The following is a 16,129-nucleotide window of genomic DNA, read 5'->3' as shown; positions in this document are numbered from 1 at the left end:
TCTCCTCCCTTGTATTTTCACTGCTAGCTGCTGCTGTGGAGACAGGCTAGAATGGAACTTTGGGTAGACATTGCACTTTTCTCTCCAGCAGAAGTCTTCTTACTTTCTGTCTTTTTATTATCACCCTCTATGATCCTCCCTACTCTTTAAGGACCAAGAGCACCTAACAGCCTCCTAGTTCCCCTTTGGGGTAAGAGAGTTAATTAGTTCCCAGAACATTTCTAGGGTCAAAGCTGCTGGACTGCTGCTCCTGGGTTGTCAGTGGCACAGACATCCAGCTGTCAGGATTTTTCTTCCAAGCACAATTTGGAGCTTTCTCTTTCTTCATTAGTACTTACTTGGAGTTCAAAAGGCTTCCCAGCAGCTGAGCCATCACCTACCTACTTCCACCTGCTAAGAGCACTCGCCTCTTACTCTGTGCTAGTCACTATACAAATCAGCAGTTGAGCATAGAGAAAAGCTTTCTAGCCATTAAAACAAACTTTGCCTGGTCAGACTGCCCTAAAACCTTAATCAAAACCCAGAAATAAGGAATCATAGAATAGTTAGGGTTGGAAAGGTCCTCAAGACCATCTACTTCAGCTCCCCTGCCATGGGTAGGGACACCTCCCACTAAACCATGTCACCCAAGGCTCTGTCCAACCTGGCCTTGAACACTGCCAGGGATGGAGCATTCACAACCTCCCTGGGCAACCCATTCCAGTGCCTCACCACCCTCACAGCAAAGAATTTCTTCCTTATATCCAATCTAAACTTCCCCTGTTTAAGTTTTAACCCGTTACCCCTTGTCCTGTCACTACAGTCCCCAATGAAGAGTCCCTCCCCAGCATCCCTATAGCCCCCCTTCAGGTACTGGAAGGCTGCTATGAGGTCTCCATGCAGCCTCCTCTTATCCAGGCTGAACAGCCCCAACTTCCTCAGCCTGTCTTCATACGGGAGGTGCTCCAGTCCCCTGATCATCCTTGTGGCCCTCCTCTGGACTTGTTCCAGCAGTTCCATGTCCTTTTTATGTTGACGACACCAGAACTGCACACAATACTCCAGGTGAGGTCTCACAAGAGCAGAGTAGAGGGGCAGGATCACCTCCTTCGACCTGCGGGTCACGCTCCTTTTGATGCAGCCCAGGATACGGTTGGCTTTTTGGGCTGCGAGCGCACACTGAAGCCGGCTCATGTTCATTTTCTCATCGACCAGCACCCCCAAGTCCTTCTCTGCAGGGCTGCTCTGAATCTCTTCTCTGCCCAACCTGTAGCTGTGCCTGGCATTGCTCTGACCCAGGTGTAGGACCTTGCACTTGGCATGGTTGAACTTCATAAGGTTGGCATCAGCCCACCTCACAAGCGTGTCAAGGTCCCTCTGGATGGCATCCCTTCCCTCCAGTGTAACAACCGAACCACACAGCTTGGTGTCTTCGGCAAACTTGCTGAGGGCGCACTCAATCCCACTGTCCATGTCAGTGACAAAGATGTGGAACAAGACCGGTCCCAACACTGATCCCTGAGGGACACCACTCATTACTGGTCTCCAGCTGGACACTGAGCCATTGACCACAACTCTTTGCATGCAGCCATCCAGCCAGTTCTATATCCACCGAGTGGTCCACCGATCAAATTGAATAAAAGATAATAATAAAACCTGAAATCCTGGAGGAGAACTCAGAATTTCAGAATGCCCTAAGGGTGATTTCTACTGGAGAAGGAGAGGACAAACTCCAGAACTGAGCAACCTGTGCCAAGAACACTAAGCAAGTAACAGCTTTCTGTTTAAAACCGAGAGCTGAAGTTGGCAAAAGGACGGCAGCTGCTGCAAATGTCAGTTGCACATGAAAGATAGAGGTAGACTCTTAAGCCATTAGTACTGAAAACATTTTAGGCCTTATAGATCAAATGGGGCTTGAAGAGGAGATGAGTCCTGGCAGGCAGTGAAGATCATGCAGTCTAGGTGCAATGAACTTTCCACCTGGGAAATTTTCCTGCCTAAGCAGACAGCTCCACCTGTAACCTCCTGACAGATTTCAGGTGCAACACATGCTACAAACCTCAGGTTAAGAAAGAAGCTGATGACTCCAATGAAACCCAGAATAACTTGTCCCAGACAATAATGAGCAGTCATGCAAGTAATCAAAGGCATTTGTGTCATCATTGCTTGTGTGCGCGTTCAGAAAATGCTGGCGATATAACAAGTCCTGAGGAGCAAACAGCAGTTGTCCCTAATTCAGACAAGCTGATAAACCATTTGCAGGTTCTTCTGCTTGTCAACAGTCATTGTTTGACATTTGTCTGAACAAAGGCAGCTAGCTCCGGTTTGTGTCCCAGTATGCCACATCTGTTTGATAACTCATTCAACTGCATCAGGGAAGAATCAGATGTACAATCACTGGCCCCATGTTTCCTGCTGTTAACAGTGCCCATAGTCCCATGCATGAACAGAGAGCTAGAGGGCTGGTGTCTCACTGCAGGGCAATGATTGCCAGGCATTGGCTCACTGGGAATGTAGAGAAGGAAGGGGCAGGAGCACCTAAGGGTAGTGCCCAACAATCTGTGCATGACTAAAATCTACCAGCAATGCAAGCCTTTTTCTTGCCTTATGGAGGAGATGCTGCTCCTTCTGAAATTCTGAAGACTAGCTGGCTCATCCTCTTAATGTACTTGGCTCCCTCTATCCCCTACAGAAATAACTTCTTGTTTTGGACCTATTGGTCAAATCCTATTCACAAATCCTATGTGAATTCTTCAAACACAGGCTTTACTCTTCTCTCACCTCTAACACTAGCTCTGGTCAAAGACGAGTTCACTGGACGGCTAAAGTAGATAGACTATTGTCATTACCTAGCACTGCAAAATTTATAGTCCAGTTTCTTCCTATTGTGTTCATTTATATGACTGAAAGATTACTTAAAATTGAGGTAAAATGTGATAAACTAGAATTGATATACCTTTACTGGGGGGGTGGGTCAAAGGTATCTCAGTCTGACCTGTATTTCTGTCTTCATGACAGGTTAGCTGGACTCCAGACACCAACATGACTGAACGCTTTGACTGCCACTACTGCAAAGAGTCACTGTTTGGTAAGAAGTACATCCTGAAGGAGGACAGCCCCTACTGTGTGAAATGCTACGAAAACCTTTATTCTAACACCTGCGAGGAATGCAAAAAACCCATTGGTGCTGACTGCAAGGTATGCCAGACTTGTGTCTTGTTACAGAAACCCTGACAGAGTAGCCTGGATATGTATCTCCGAGTCATGGTGCTGGGCAGATCTAGCTTAACAGCCACCTTGGGGTTTCTAGTGGTGGGAAAGTGTGCTTTCTGACCCCCTGTATCTGCTTGTCACCACTTCATATGGCAAACTCTTTTTTACAGGCATGTTAAGGAAGAACACCTCTTTCTTCCTGTAAGATATAGGATGATCTGATATTGGAATATATCTCTAACTCATTAGCAGAGTCCAGCTGTCTTTGGGGCCAGCTGGGATTTGGAAAGGTGTCAGAAACTGATTTTGCCAAACTTTGGGTCAGAGCCAGCTCACTGCTGGCTTTGCAGTGACCACAGTTCAGTTGCCATCAACAGACAAGATAGATTCAAGAACACTTGCCAACTCATGGACCACAAAAATCTGGCTAATGTTGACCCAAGCAGCAAGTCAGAACACAGAATAATTATTCCTGTAAATACAGTGGAGTACAACTAAAGATTGAAAAGGACAGAGAAAAGGCCTCACTTGCCTGAGCTATACACTGCTGCACCCCATGGAAACACCTACCTGGCACAAATAGGTGCCACCACCTGCATTTCTTTAAAATTAACCAAAACTATCAGAATTCATGACAGTTTTACTCCGACTGAATGAAGCAGGTGGTATTTGAGCCATCCAGTGAAGTGTCTGTTGGGCTGTTACGGACAGACTTCATCCAGTATACATCCTCCTTGCACAAAACTAACCTGTTCAGAATTGGTTGAGAGTTTCACTGACAGAGTGAGTTTGCATTAGAACAGCAACTTGCAGTGCATGGCCATGGGATTCTTGAGTGGTATGAGAAGGTCTGATTTCCAACATTGCTGATCCATATCTCTAGAAGCATCAATCAGTCCCTATTACTCAAACTACCACTCTATCACTAGTTCAGAGGTATAAAAGTACATGCTTACTCAGACTGGGAAAAATAAATGTCTCATATCTTCCAAACTGATCTATCCTACCCTATTGGCAAATCAGTAGGAAAGCCCCTTTCAGAAGCCTTAAAAAGGTTCACCATCATGACAGGGAACTGGCAATAAATTGTAAGAGGGTATAAAACTGCCAGCTTTCCTCCAGCTCATAAATATTCAGATTAGAGGAGAGATACAGCTGGCCTGACCCAAAAACAGCAAAATATTTCTGCCCCATTCCAGAATGTGCTTTTGTTTTAAAGTCTCTTTCTAATCCCCTGAGAAGATATTTCCATGTGTTGATATGCAAGAATTTAAAAACTTGGACCAGCTTCAGCAGATCTTGGACGAAGTGTCCAGGAATTAATCAGGCTGAACTTTTCAACCCAGATTTATGGATTTAGGGAGTGAAGGTGTTATCTGATATACTGCTCCTCTGTATTTTTAAGCAAGACACACTATAACAGCAGATAGATAGAAAAAAAAGCCTCTAACTGTGCGCAATATAAGAATATCTTATATAGGTAAAGAATCAGACCAATATGTAGAAAACACAGCTAAAAAAGATTCTAAGAAATCTTTAGCACCTAGGATAAAGATTTCTTTAGAGAGCTATAAAGTGCACCAGAAACAAATATATCTGTTTTGTTTCTGTGATTGCTGATATTTGTAGCTGTCCATGCTTTATGCTGCAGCTTTCGAACCTGTTGACCAATTTTAACCAAATCCTGACAGATGAATAAAAGATGCAAACTTAAATTCCTGCAAGCTTTCTGGAAAAATCCTTGTGGTTTGGTAGAAAAAGAGGTCATAGCAAAGGTCCCACTGAGAAGAAAACTAGAGTAGTTTTTCAATGGAAGTAATAGATCCTAGCAAATATGTTTAAGAGAGCCGTTACAAGTACCTCTATACGACACTATATGACAGAGCACAATTCACCCATGAACAGAAAGGCACAAAAAAAAAATCATGTTTCTGCTCGTCACTAAACTGTATCTATACATAGGTATACAAATACATGAGAAACATTCACAGACATATTCATGTATCTTATTATGTATCTTTTTACACATTGCATTTTCCCCGAGCAAAGAAGATAAATTGTACTGTGTTTGGGAATAAAACCTGTATGTTTACTGCAAGTACAAAAGGGACTCCATATTTATTTGTATGTTCTGACATAGCCTTTATATAGCTGTAAAATCTCAAACGAAAACCTAATAGAGTGACAGCATTGTCAGAAAGGGTCACATTCAGGTCTATGCTTCTGGCAGGGGCACCCACCCTCACATCCACATGACAACCTGAAAAGTAATATGTAGCCCTTACCTCAGATCCTCAGTCCCTTCTTGGCCACCACTGTTTCTTTATATTAAAAGGTGAACTGAGAACCCAGCTACAGTTGAGATGCTCTTATTTTCCTCCTACAAGCCCTCCCAATTAAAACTAACTACCCTATAGCTGAAAGGGTTTACACCAAAGTAAAACTAGCGCTGACAAGAGGACAGCCATTTCTCACACTACTGTAGTGTGTCAGGGCTGGTGTGCAGCATAAGTTCACCTGAGCTAAACTTAAGCTTGCTCAGACACTGCTAATCCTCCTACTTTGACAGCACTGGGCACTGAGAGGCTCAAACTGATGCTAGGTTTTCACCTTGTGTTTTAGCTACGGCACAAAGACAACTATCTGAGGAGAAGCTTTCTTTGAATTCAAACCAGGGGAGGATTTGCTTCACTATCTTTCTGTGGCAATTTACGGGTAACTCTGAATGTAACTGAGTAATAACTACTTTGTTCCTTATTTTAAATCCTTTTTCCCACCACAAAAACCTCCCAAATGGCAATATGTGCCTGAACGACAGACACCTTTGGACTAAAGCCATTTCATTAACTGTAAACAATTCTAGCTGATGTTTATGCAACTTTCACAGGCAGATTAAAGGCTTCATATACTGAGTGGTAGGAGGCATTGGCAGGCAGTATGAAGACACAATGCCATTTCTCTCACAGCTATTACACATTATCCATATGCAAACAGGTTCCAGTAGAAATTTACTCTTTCTGAAAAGAACTGTCCTTTCAATGCCTACGTCCCTGGTGAATGCTGACAACACCTACAGCTTCATGCTTCTCTCTGGAAATCCATCATGTTCTCATTTGCTTAACTGCTGAAGTGTGACTTTTTGTTGATTTTGCCTTTTTTAACTGTTTCCTTGCAGGCCTTATGGTACAGAAACCATCAAGCAATAGCTACAGTAATCCAGCGTTTAATGCAGTCCATAAATTGGCCTTGATAGGCAGGAGGGGGTGAAAACCTCTGCAGTATGTGAGAATGAAATTAAGAGTGGATTGTGAGATAAAGCTACTGTTTCAGCATGCAGGAGGCCAAAATTGAATAAAAAGGGTTGGTATTACAAATAAACTAAACAGAAAATAAGGCCTTTAATAATGTGGATCAAGAAAGGGAGAAAATATTTGGTTTTCTAATTCTTAATGTTTAAATCCTGTCCTGAGTTACAACACTCTTGCAGTATATTACTGAATATCAGACTACTTATTATGAAGTGGAATATTAAAAGAGGGAGATACATTTATCTGTTCTCATAGGCCTAAGGGGATGGGTTCAGCACAATGGCTACAAAGGATCTCCACTTGGCCCACTCTGTGATGTCTGATTCAGAAACATCCATCATTAAGTTGGTTGTCCCAGGGAATGCTGAGCTGAAATTCTCAGCTGAGGCTAAGTCTCACATCAGGCTGAGAAAAGCACCCATTCAAATTTGAGTAGCTTCAGGGATTGCTAATTTGTTTACTTTTCACCTTCAAATGAAACCAGATAAGGGAAGCATTATCTCCCATGTTCAGAAGAAACGTAACTGTTATTCCTGCAAATTCTGCTGCAGGATTTATCGTAGCTCTGCAGAGACAGGCATTGCCCTCCTCCACTTCTCTTTTCACTGGTAGCACATCTGGAACTGGTTTGGTGCTCTCTGCACTTCAACTGAAAAACACTCATAGAGGACAGAACACATCCATGAGCATCTGTGTGCTCTGTATAGGCAGACACCTACATGGAGCACCAGGGACTCATTTCCCTGGAGCAGCATAAAGTAGTTGAGAAGTCAGGCTTATCAACATTTTACAGATACACTGAAGTAGACCAAATTACATTTTCAGTCACCTTGTTACACTGACCTGAGAACCTTTGTCATTAGACAAAATCAGATTTCCTTGCTTCATATGTGACAGATTCAGAGAGAGAAAGCAATATCATAGAGTCATAGAATACCAGTTTGGAAGGGACCTCAAGGATCATCTGGTCCAATCTCGCTAGGCAAAGCATGACCTAGACTAGATGTCCCAGTACCTTGTCCAGTGAATCTTATAAGTATCAAAGGTTGGGGAATCCAACACTTCCCTGGGGAAATTATTCCAACGAGTGATTGTTCTCATTGTGGAAAACTTTCTTCTAGTGTCCAGTTGCATTCTCTCCAGGAGTAACTTGTAGCCATTGCCCCTCATCTTTTCCATGTGACTCCTTCTAAAAATAGAGTCCGCAATTTTTTGTAGCCACCTTTTAAATACTGGAACATGTTATAAGGTCTCCCCTAAGCCTTCTTTTCTCAAGGTTGAACAGACCCACTTCTCTCAGCCTTTTCTCATGGCATGCTTCCCAGTCCTTTGGTCATCCTTTTGGCCTTTCTCTGGACTCTCTCCAGCTTGTCCACATCTCTTTTTGTATTGTGGGGACCAAAACTGAATGCGGTATTCCAGGTGTGGCCTGGCAAATGCCAAGTGAGATAATGACTTCTTTATCTCTGCTGGTGATGCCCTTGCTGATGTCACCCAGCGCCCTGTTGGCTTTCTTTGCCAAAGCAGCACATTGTTCACTCCTATAGAGCTTGTTGTCCACCAGGACCCCCAGGTCCCTTCCCACAGACCCGCTTCCCAGCCACTTTACCACAGTGACATATCTGCTATTTTTACATATTTTGACATAATTTGACATATCTGCTATTTATACATATATATACCCAGCTACTGCCTGTACAGTAGGATAACTGACTCAAGGATCAAGCCTTTCATCACTGACACCTAATCCTTGTCTTCATTACTCCTCTTCTAAAAGGCACTCACCTTCCCCAGGGTATAATTTTATTGATAAAACAAGGAAGAACTGAAGCAGATATCGGCACATGAATTTTGGATATAAAAACAGCTTGTAGAATATTGCAAAAAGAGGAGAAAGGCAGCAGGTAGGGGGGAAGGTGGAAGGGAATAAACTGAATATACTCTGTTACATGAGAAAGAAAACCACATCTGTTGTCATTCTACTTTCTAGTTGGCAGCTTTCAGATTTTGGAAAACTGTTGGCTGTAGGTTGTATTTTTCGGTTGAAAATATTATTCCCCTCTGAGATCAGATTGAGGTTATTCAGCTTCATTTAAAAAGGAAGAAAAAAAAGTAAATACATTCCAATGAAGATTTTTTTCATTTTTCTCTTAGAAAAGATTAAAATTTGGCAGTAGAAATTTGTGTTGTTTCAAAATGAGTTAGCTGAAAAGGATAGACAAGCTGAACAAACAACTGTCTGAAAGCTTTAAAGGAGGAGCTTTAGATACTTTGTCTCTGAGTGCAAGCTCAGAGATGGGACACGTTGGGTACCAATCGCTACTCACAGTGATTTAAGAGATTAGGTGAGTAGCACAGATGTCCAAACAAAAATGCTTAATTGCATGGTCAAGTTCTGACTGAAGTTACTCTAGTTTAACACGTTACCACATACCAGCTGAGCTCGACAAAACTATTCCAGTGTTGTTTCCTGTCAGCTATTCATGAGGACAAGGCTCCTGCAGGCTGCTATTTTAGATTAGCCTAATACACAGTATCTTCTGTTTGCTTTGGGCCAAGATTGAACATTTGGAGTTACCTGTGACTGTACTGACTTACAGCAGCTTAGGCCTAGTTGTGTTTGAACGATGCAAGACGCTTCCATTTTCACAATTAAAAAATCTGATGATCCACAACTCATTCTTTTCTTTCAGTTAACCAGATTCAGCGCTCAAAATTAATACATAGTGATCTCGAGCTACAACCTGAGAAGATATTTCTGCTGTTTTTATACTGCCCATTCACGACAACTAGACCCTTGCACTCCCACCTCAAACCATTTTGGGGTAGACACCTCTTCTTGTAATGATCTAAGCTCCATTTTCTTTGAAGTCCAAAGACAGTGTTCAAGTGTTGCATTTAACTTAAACTTTAATTATTTTAATTTAAATGCATTTAGATTTTGAAAGGCACAATTCATCCCTTCAGGTCACAATTTTTAGAAGGAATGGGGTTTTTTTTAAATAATAAAAGTGCTATTGCAGAGAGTTTTATAAGTACTCAGATGCCCATGCTAATCCTGCGGCCAGAGTGTTCTGAATCACTGTCTGCAGGTACAATGTAGTCTCTCATCTTTCACTTTGATTCATACTTGAAACATACAGGTAAACCAAAACACGAGAGCCAAAAATTCGTTGTAGTGAAAAAAAAAGTAGCAGGGATCAAACCAATTCCATCATTTGTGGAATCTGTTGAACTGAATAAATAACAGAAAGCAACTGGGAAAGGGATTTAAGTCCAGTAGCGAAGAGCTAGAAGGAAATTACATAGAAATCAGCAACAGCTAAGACAATCAGTGGAAGTCTATTATACCTATAAGGTTAACAACTTTAAATCTGACACAAAAGTGGAGCTTTATTTTCAAAGTAAATACCTAACTGAAACTAATTGTTCCTGTGCCACATACAAAAAATGAAGGTTACCTTGAACTGAAAAAGGGTTAATAGCTGTCATGAGCTGTTCTTGGTTATCAGAGAGAAGTAAGTTCACCTTCATGAGAGCACTTTGTTTTCTTGAGCTGCGTGAATTAGCCTCAGCTCCTGGCTGTGGTTCAGATTTGGATGTGTTTGTATTCCCTGAGCTTCCAGTTGTGCAAACTACTCATTCCACTTACTCCATGGTTTTGGATTTCTACAGGATCTGTCTTACAAGGATCGCCACTGGCACGAAACCTGCTTCCACTGCTTCCAGTGCAAGAATTCATTGGTGGACAAACCCTTTGCTGCAAAAGAGGAACATCTACTTTGTACTGATTGCTACTCCAATGAATACTCTTCCAAATGTAATGAGTGCAAGAAGACTATTATGCCAGGTTAGGATGCTCACTTTTTAGACTAAGAAAAGATTAGACTAAATATCGAGCCCAAACTCAGCAACATTTATAACAAATGTTTTCCCTTGACTCTATCTGCTAAGTCATGGTGAACTTCAGAAAATACAGTTAATGATGCATTCTAAGCCATTTCCTTGACCAGAAGACATAATTTTCTTGACAGAACAGCATAGAATTGTTCTTCACATGAAGCAGATTACTCTCGATAATTGATATTTATTTCATTTAGCATTTTTATTAAAAGGATTTACGATTTTCTATAGCAGTATTCATTACAAGACTTTTGATAGCTGGACAATTAAAATTGATCTCTCTGTCCAATCCCAACTTTGTGTTCTGTCCTGATTGGCTTCCACTGCTTGAAGATCAAAAGCAGCTTGCAAATTTAACAGCTTGCTTAATTCACAATTTAGCTTTCTATGTAATTACTCTAAGTTTAGCTTCTCCCATAAAAAATGAAAAATTGGTCAAAGTGTCTCTAAAGTCTTTCTTGAGCACAAAGATATGAAGAAACAGGAAAGAGCTATTTTCTTTTTCAACATGAAACACGAGGTTATGGTGGTAGACTGCTAAAACCTCACCTGCTCATGTCAATACAATGGCATTCTGTGATGATTTGAGGGCAGAAAGTGGAAGGAATATTGGTCCAGAAATAAAATATTAAAAGGCAATTTGAAAAAGCCACACACATGCTCCATAACAATTACTGGTTATTTTTTCCAGTAAATTTTTTCCTTGGCTGGTTCTGACACTGGTCGTCTTAGACAAAAGCTAAACCCCACAACATTGTGCATCTAAGGGCTTGATGATCGAATAGGACATATAAATGAAACAACAGTGATATTTAAAAGCAGATGGCCCTATCCATTCATGATTGAGTTTAGCACCTCCTTCTATTATTCCATGGGCGCCTGGTTTTACAGATGCAGCACTTACACCTGATATGTGTGGAAGTAGCCAGAGCTAGTTTTAAAGCTGGAACTACGTATTTGTATATATTTTTAAGATTGTTCATCAAATTCACCCCCATGATCAGTGAGCTTATCTACCAAATGGATCTCTTTTGCCTATTATGCAAGCTATAGATTGATATGTAGTAATGGACAGATATACCCAGAGAATCCCTTCTTCTCTTGTAATCTGAAACAAAAGAAATCGATTTTTATGAAGCTTTGCAATCACCAACTGGTCCTTAGCTGCTTACTCAAGGTAGCCATGATGTCATCACATTCAGAGACCGAGACACCCAACTTGTACTTTCTGCTTACACAGCACACCATGTTAGTACAGAAGCTGCACCAGAGCACTGTGTCCACCAACTGAAGCATAATTCATTTTGAAAGAACCAGCAAGTGGTTGGATACCCTTTATGGAGATGGTTAATGCTACACTTGCCCTTTGCTTTGCGCCACTAAATGCACAATTTAGATTTAATAAAGCATTATCATGACATGCCCATTAAATACTAAAGTAATTACAAGCCTGATCTTTCTGTCCTTCTTCAAACTAAACTCCCACTGACTTCAGCAGCTAACAAACAGAGCTCCCCCTGCCTTGAGTTTCAGTGGCAACACAATCCCAAAGAGAGAACAGCTAAAAATGTGAAGATTCTAGGTTATTAAAAAAACAAGCCACCCTACATCTCCTTTTTCTAGAACATTATTCCTTCAAGGACTGATTTATTTCACCTTTGTATGATATAGAAAGCTAGCAGCACAGAGAGGGCATAATTCTTTAAAAGGTGTGCATTAATAAAATGACATAGAAATATTTATGCATGCAAGCATCATGCAGAAAGATAATTAACAGCTCCCTTATGCAAGTCAGTTCTTTACAAAAAATGGAATAAATTAATAAATCCTGCAGAACACCTCTGGGCAGAATTTAATAGGACAAAAGTAAATTAAAAGAAGAAAAATATGCAACTAGTAAACAAAGAGGAATTAATGCTTCAGAAGGGGAAAATGGTAAAACTTTACCCTGAAGTAATGGGGATGTGGAGAGTTGGCATCAAAGGAGTTAGTGTGGTTCTTCATCATTAGCCAACATGATCAGCTTGTCAGTCTTCCAAGCACTTGATATCATGTTTGCTGCTACAGGCTTCAATAGTAAAGCAGAACCGTAGCAGCATCATTTGTTTCCTTTCCCTTCTGGCCTATATCAAATATTCAGACTTAAATGGTACATAAGAAATTACACAGTGATCAAAGAAATCTGTCCATATTATAGGGTATCTCCAATCCCCTGGAAGGAGAGAGTCCACCTGTCATACAGTGGGCTGAACCTGCAAAGCACAGTATCTCCACCCTAAAACTTCATTCTAGACAAGTTCGTTCAGCTCCTAGCTACCATACCACTTTTCTGCTTTTCCCAGAATCACAGACTGGTTTGAGTTGGAAGGGACCTTAAAGCTCATCCAGTTCCACTCCCCTGCTGCAGGCAGGGACACCTTCCACTAGATCAGGTTCCTCAAAGCCCCATCCAACCTGGCTTTGAACACTGCCAGGGATGGGGCAACCACAGCTTCTCTGGGCACCCTGTGCCAATGTCTCATCTGAAAGTTTCAAGAGACAGAAAAACATTTATGATAGGTGTTTCACAGCTGGAAACCACTGCAAATTTATAGTGGACCTCAAGGAGGGCAGGAACAAGGCCCTACAGCATATATTAAACAATCCTTTGTCTCAGACAGTGACTATGCTTCATTGGGAAAGGGAGGCAAGAAGGTTGCAAGGAATTAACCAGGTATCTTGCAGATGTCTGAAAAAACAGATAGAGACTAGGAATGAACAAAGTCAAACTCTAAGGAGGTATGGCCTTACCTTCACTCAGCACTAACAGCAGCTTTTGTTGCCGTCTTGCTAATTCCTCAGAACCTTCCTGTGCATTAGAATTTATTATTAACTCAAATAATACCACAAAAAGGTGTCTTAAGCCTTCATAGTTAGCAGTAAATGTTTTTCTTCTTCACAGAAGAACCACTCACTCTTCAAAAATCAGAACGGTACCAAATACCATGCAAAGCTGCTGGGAACATGAAATAGGCCCCCGTGTCACAGCTGCACTGCTTCTTAACTGACAACCAGCTGCCAGGCAAACAGGAGGTACAAATTGCATCAGTCTCAAGCAGCAGTGGTTCGGTTGATGCTCTGGTCTCATTACAGGTACTCGGAAGATGGAGTACAAGGGCAACAGCTGGCACGAGACCTGCTTTATCTGCTACCGCTGCCAACAGCCTATTGGGACAAAGAGTTTCATCCCTAAGGACAATCAAAACTTTTGTGTACCCTGCTATGAAAAGCAGTTTGCCATGCAGTGCGTCCAGTGCAAGAAGGTAGGGTTCTTATTTTACTTACCTAAAACCTAAGTGACTGAAGTCCATCCAATTTACCTCCAAGCAGGTAGAATGCCTTATTTCCATGTGTTAAAAGGCTCAGAATCAACTGATTTTTAAGAGATAATTTCAGTTCCCATTCTGCACCAGGCACAGCATTTACTACAATGAGAATTCTCTTACTCAAAGACCGTTTGTGTTGAAAGCATAAGGAGAACACATTTAAAAAGAAAATAATTCTGCAGTGGAATAACTTCATTCAAGTATAACCCATCATACACCTAAACATTTCAACCGGAAGGAAAACAAGCTTGCACTGATAATGTGTTAATATTCTAATGAAGTTCAAGACAGAGATAAGCACAGAGCAAATGCTGCTCCTGAAATAAACACTATAAGCTAAATATGCTTAGGAATATGACTTTCTAGGCTAAGGACCTTTCATTTGTGAGTTTCCTAAGTTCTATACATAGGCACTGATAGGAATTTTAGAATCCTTTCCTAAAAGGAATCATTAATTATGGAATCAACAAATCCCAGTTTTGTATAGATATATGCATAGTCAATCAAAATTATGGCTATACCCACAGTAAATTCCCTTTCCAACTGCCAGTGTTTCCTTTGTCTTGTTCTGTGTGCTTCCAGCACACCACCCGTGCCCAACCTACCCAGACTTTCTTCCATGTGTGCTACCTGCTCATTTGCCCTCCCAGTCAAGCAAAGCTGGAGTCTGGTCGCATACCAGCTGGCCAGAAATAACTGCATCTTTGCTGCTGCACAGGCAAAACCAAACAAGTAAAGGCAATTTTTCTTTCAGCCTTTGACCTAATGTATATCTAATTACTTCCTATCCATCCATTAATTTTCTGAATTGGAGTTTCATATCTTAAAACCTGCCTAGCGTCCCATTTTAACCACATTTGAGAACAGGCTCAGAAATACTTGTGAAAGAGGCAAAGACACAGGTGAATACAGATACTAGGTAGAGTGATCACACACAAGCCTGATTCCAAGGGAATCTCTCTTTACAGAAGAAAGGAAGAAAACTTAAACTGCCCAATTTTACAGCTTGCTGAGGAATACTCAAACGGTCAAAAAAAGTTCCATTTGTCTAACATCAGGAGGGCTGGTTTCGCAAATAACTTGTTCTAAGAGAAAAAGTCCAGAAAAGCACAGGGTTCAGCTAAAATTTAAAATAAAAGTCTTTGCCAAGGAAAGCAATGGGGAAGTTGAAACATATGAGGTAGTTCCTTCACCATGAAGAATGTGACAGGTAAAAGAACAGAGGTGAGATGAATCCTAGCACATGCATATGAAAAGCAACAAACAAAAGACTAGCTTTAAAAACAAATAACTGAGAGTGAGATTATCCAATATATGGAGAAGAAGGTACTTTAAGTATGGGACTTCTTTATATAAATTAGGAAATTACCATAAAACACTTGCATGATTTTCTCAAAGTCAGTTCCAGCCAAAACAATGATTTTGCTGCTGCTAAGCCTTCTTTCCCTCCTCCCACCCACAAAAACTTCATTGCCTTTCCTCTCTCCAAAATCAAAGATCAAACCTGCCACCCTCAAGAAAACACTTCTTGTTTTACTTTCCATGAAACAGGCTATCACCACAGGAGGTGTCACTTACCGAGAGCAGCCATGGCACAAAGAGTGCTTCGTTTGTACTGGGTGCAAGAAGCAGTTGTCTGGACAACGCTTTACCTCCAGGGATGAGTTTGCATATTGCCTGAGCTGCTTCTGCAACCTCTACGCCAAAAAGTGTGCTGGATGCACAAACCCAATCAGTGGTAGGTCTCTCATGGCCAGTGCCTTTAAACCTTGCTTGTTTGTCTTCTCCCAATGAACTGCTTCTAATGTTAAAAACAGTTCAGTAGTTCATTGTGAGTAACTTGGGAAACTCAAGACAGTGTACAATTCACATACAATATAATGTGTGAAATTAAATGCTTAAGATGCCTTTCAAATGCCTAACAAAAAGAAATGGAAGAGGTCCTTAAACTGAAGTTTCCCCCTTTCCACCCAATTTTCATGGAACATGGTGGACCCACAGCAACACAGCTGTGCACGTAGCGGGATACGCATGTTCTGCACGTCATTCCACTTGCATTCATGAAAGGGATCACTGATCACAGCAACAACAGTGCCTTTGCCAGGAGAAACTGTCCAACTGGCTTATATCTCATGCTGTATTTCTAGAGGATTTCTACCCTGCCTTTTCAGGACAGCAACGGAGACATCGCAAGACTGTTAGATACTGCTTTCCAGTATAAAAGTACTTAAAGGAGCAACTGCTTAGAGCTTTACTGCAAAGCACCTGGCATAAAAATATAACCTCATGTAAGAAGTAATCAGCATTTAACAGCATGATGCATACAGGCAAGACTGCAAATCTGACTTATATGTGGACCAT

The 16,129-nt window shown here is 41.3% G+C and overlaps 2 protein-coding genes across 3 annotated transcripts in view; one reads left to right on the top strand and one right to left on the bottom strand.

Annotated features, from left to right (window-relative positions):
- C4H2orf49 (chromosome 4 C2orf49 homolog) overlaps nt 1–16,129 on the bottom strand; it is a 38,106-nt gene that overhangs the window by 4,648 nt on the left and 17,329 nt on the right. The window lies entirely within an intron of this gene.
- FHL2 (four and a half LIM domains 2) overlaps nt 1–16,129 on the top strand; it is a 42,637-nt gene that overhangs the window by 24,799 nt on the left and 1,709 nt on the right. For both annotated transcript variants that reach the window (XM_065677791.1, XM_065677790.1), the window contains exons 2-5: nt 2,998–3,177; nt 10,176–10,350; nt 13,536–13,705; nt 15,320–15,506. In XM_065677791.1, the coding sequence (XP_065533863.1) occupies nt 3,022–3,177; nt 10,176–10,350; nt 13,536–13,705; nt 15,320–15,506 (688 nt within the window). In that variant the 5' untranslated portion in view covers nt 2,998–3,021. The remainder of the gene's footprint in view (nt 1–2,997; nt 3,178–10,175; nt 10,351–13,535; nt 13,706–15,319; nt 15,507–16,129) is intronic.

The sequence above is a fragment of the Lathamus discolor genome, chromosome 4 (assembly GCF_037157495.1).
Source record: "Lathamus discolor isolate bLatDis1 chromosome 4, bLatDis1.hap1, whole genome shotgun sequence".
NCBI lineage: Eukaryota > Metazoa > Chordata > Aves > Psittaciformes > Psittacidae > Lathamus > Lathamus discolor.
The sequence above is the reverse complement of the archived record's forward strand: the minus strand, read 5'-3'. Positions and strand labels throughout refer to the sequence as shown.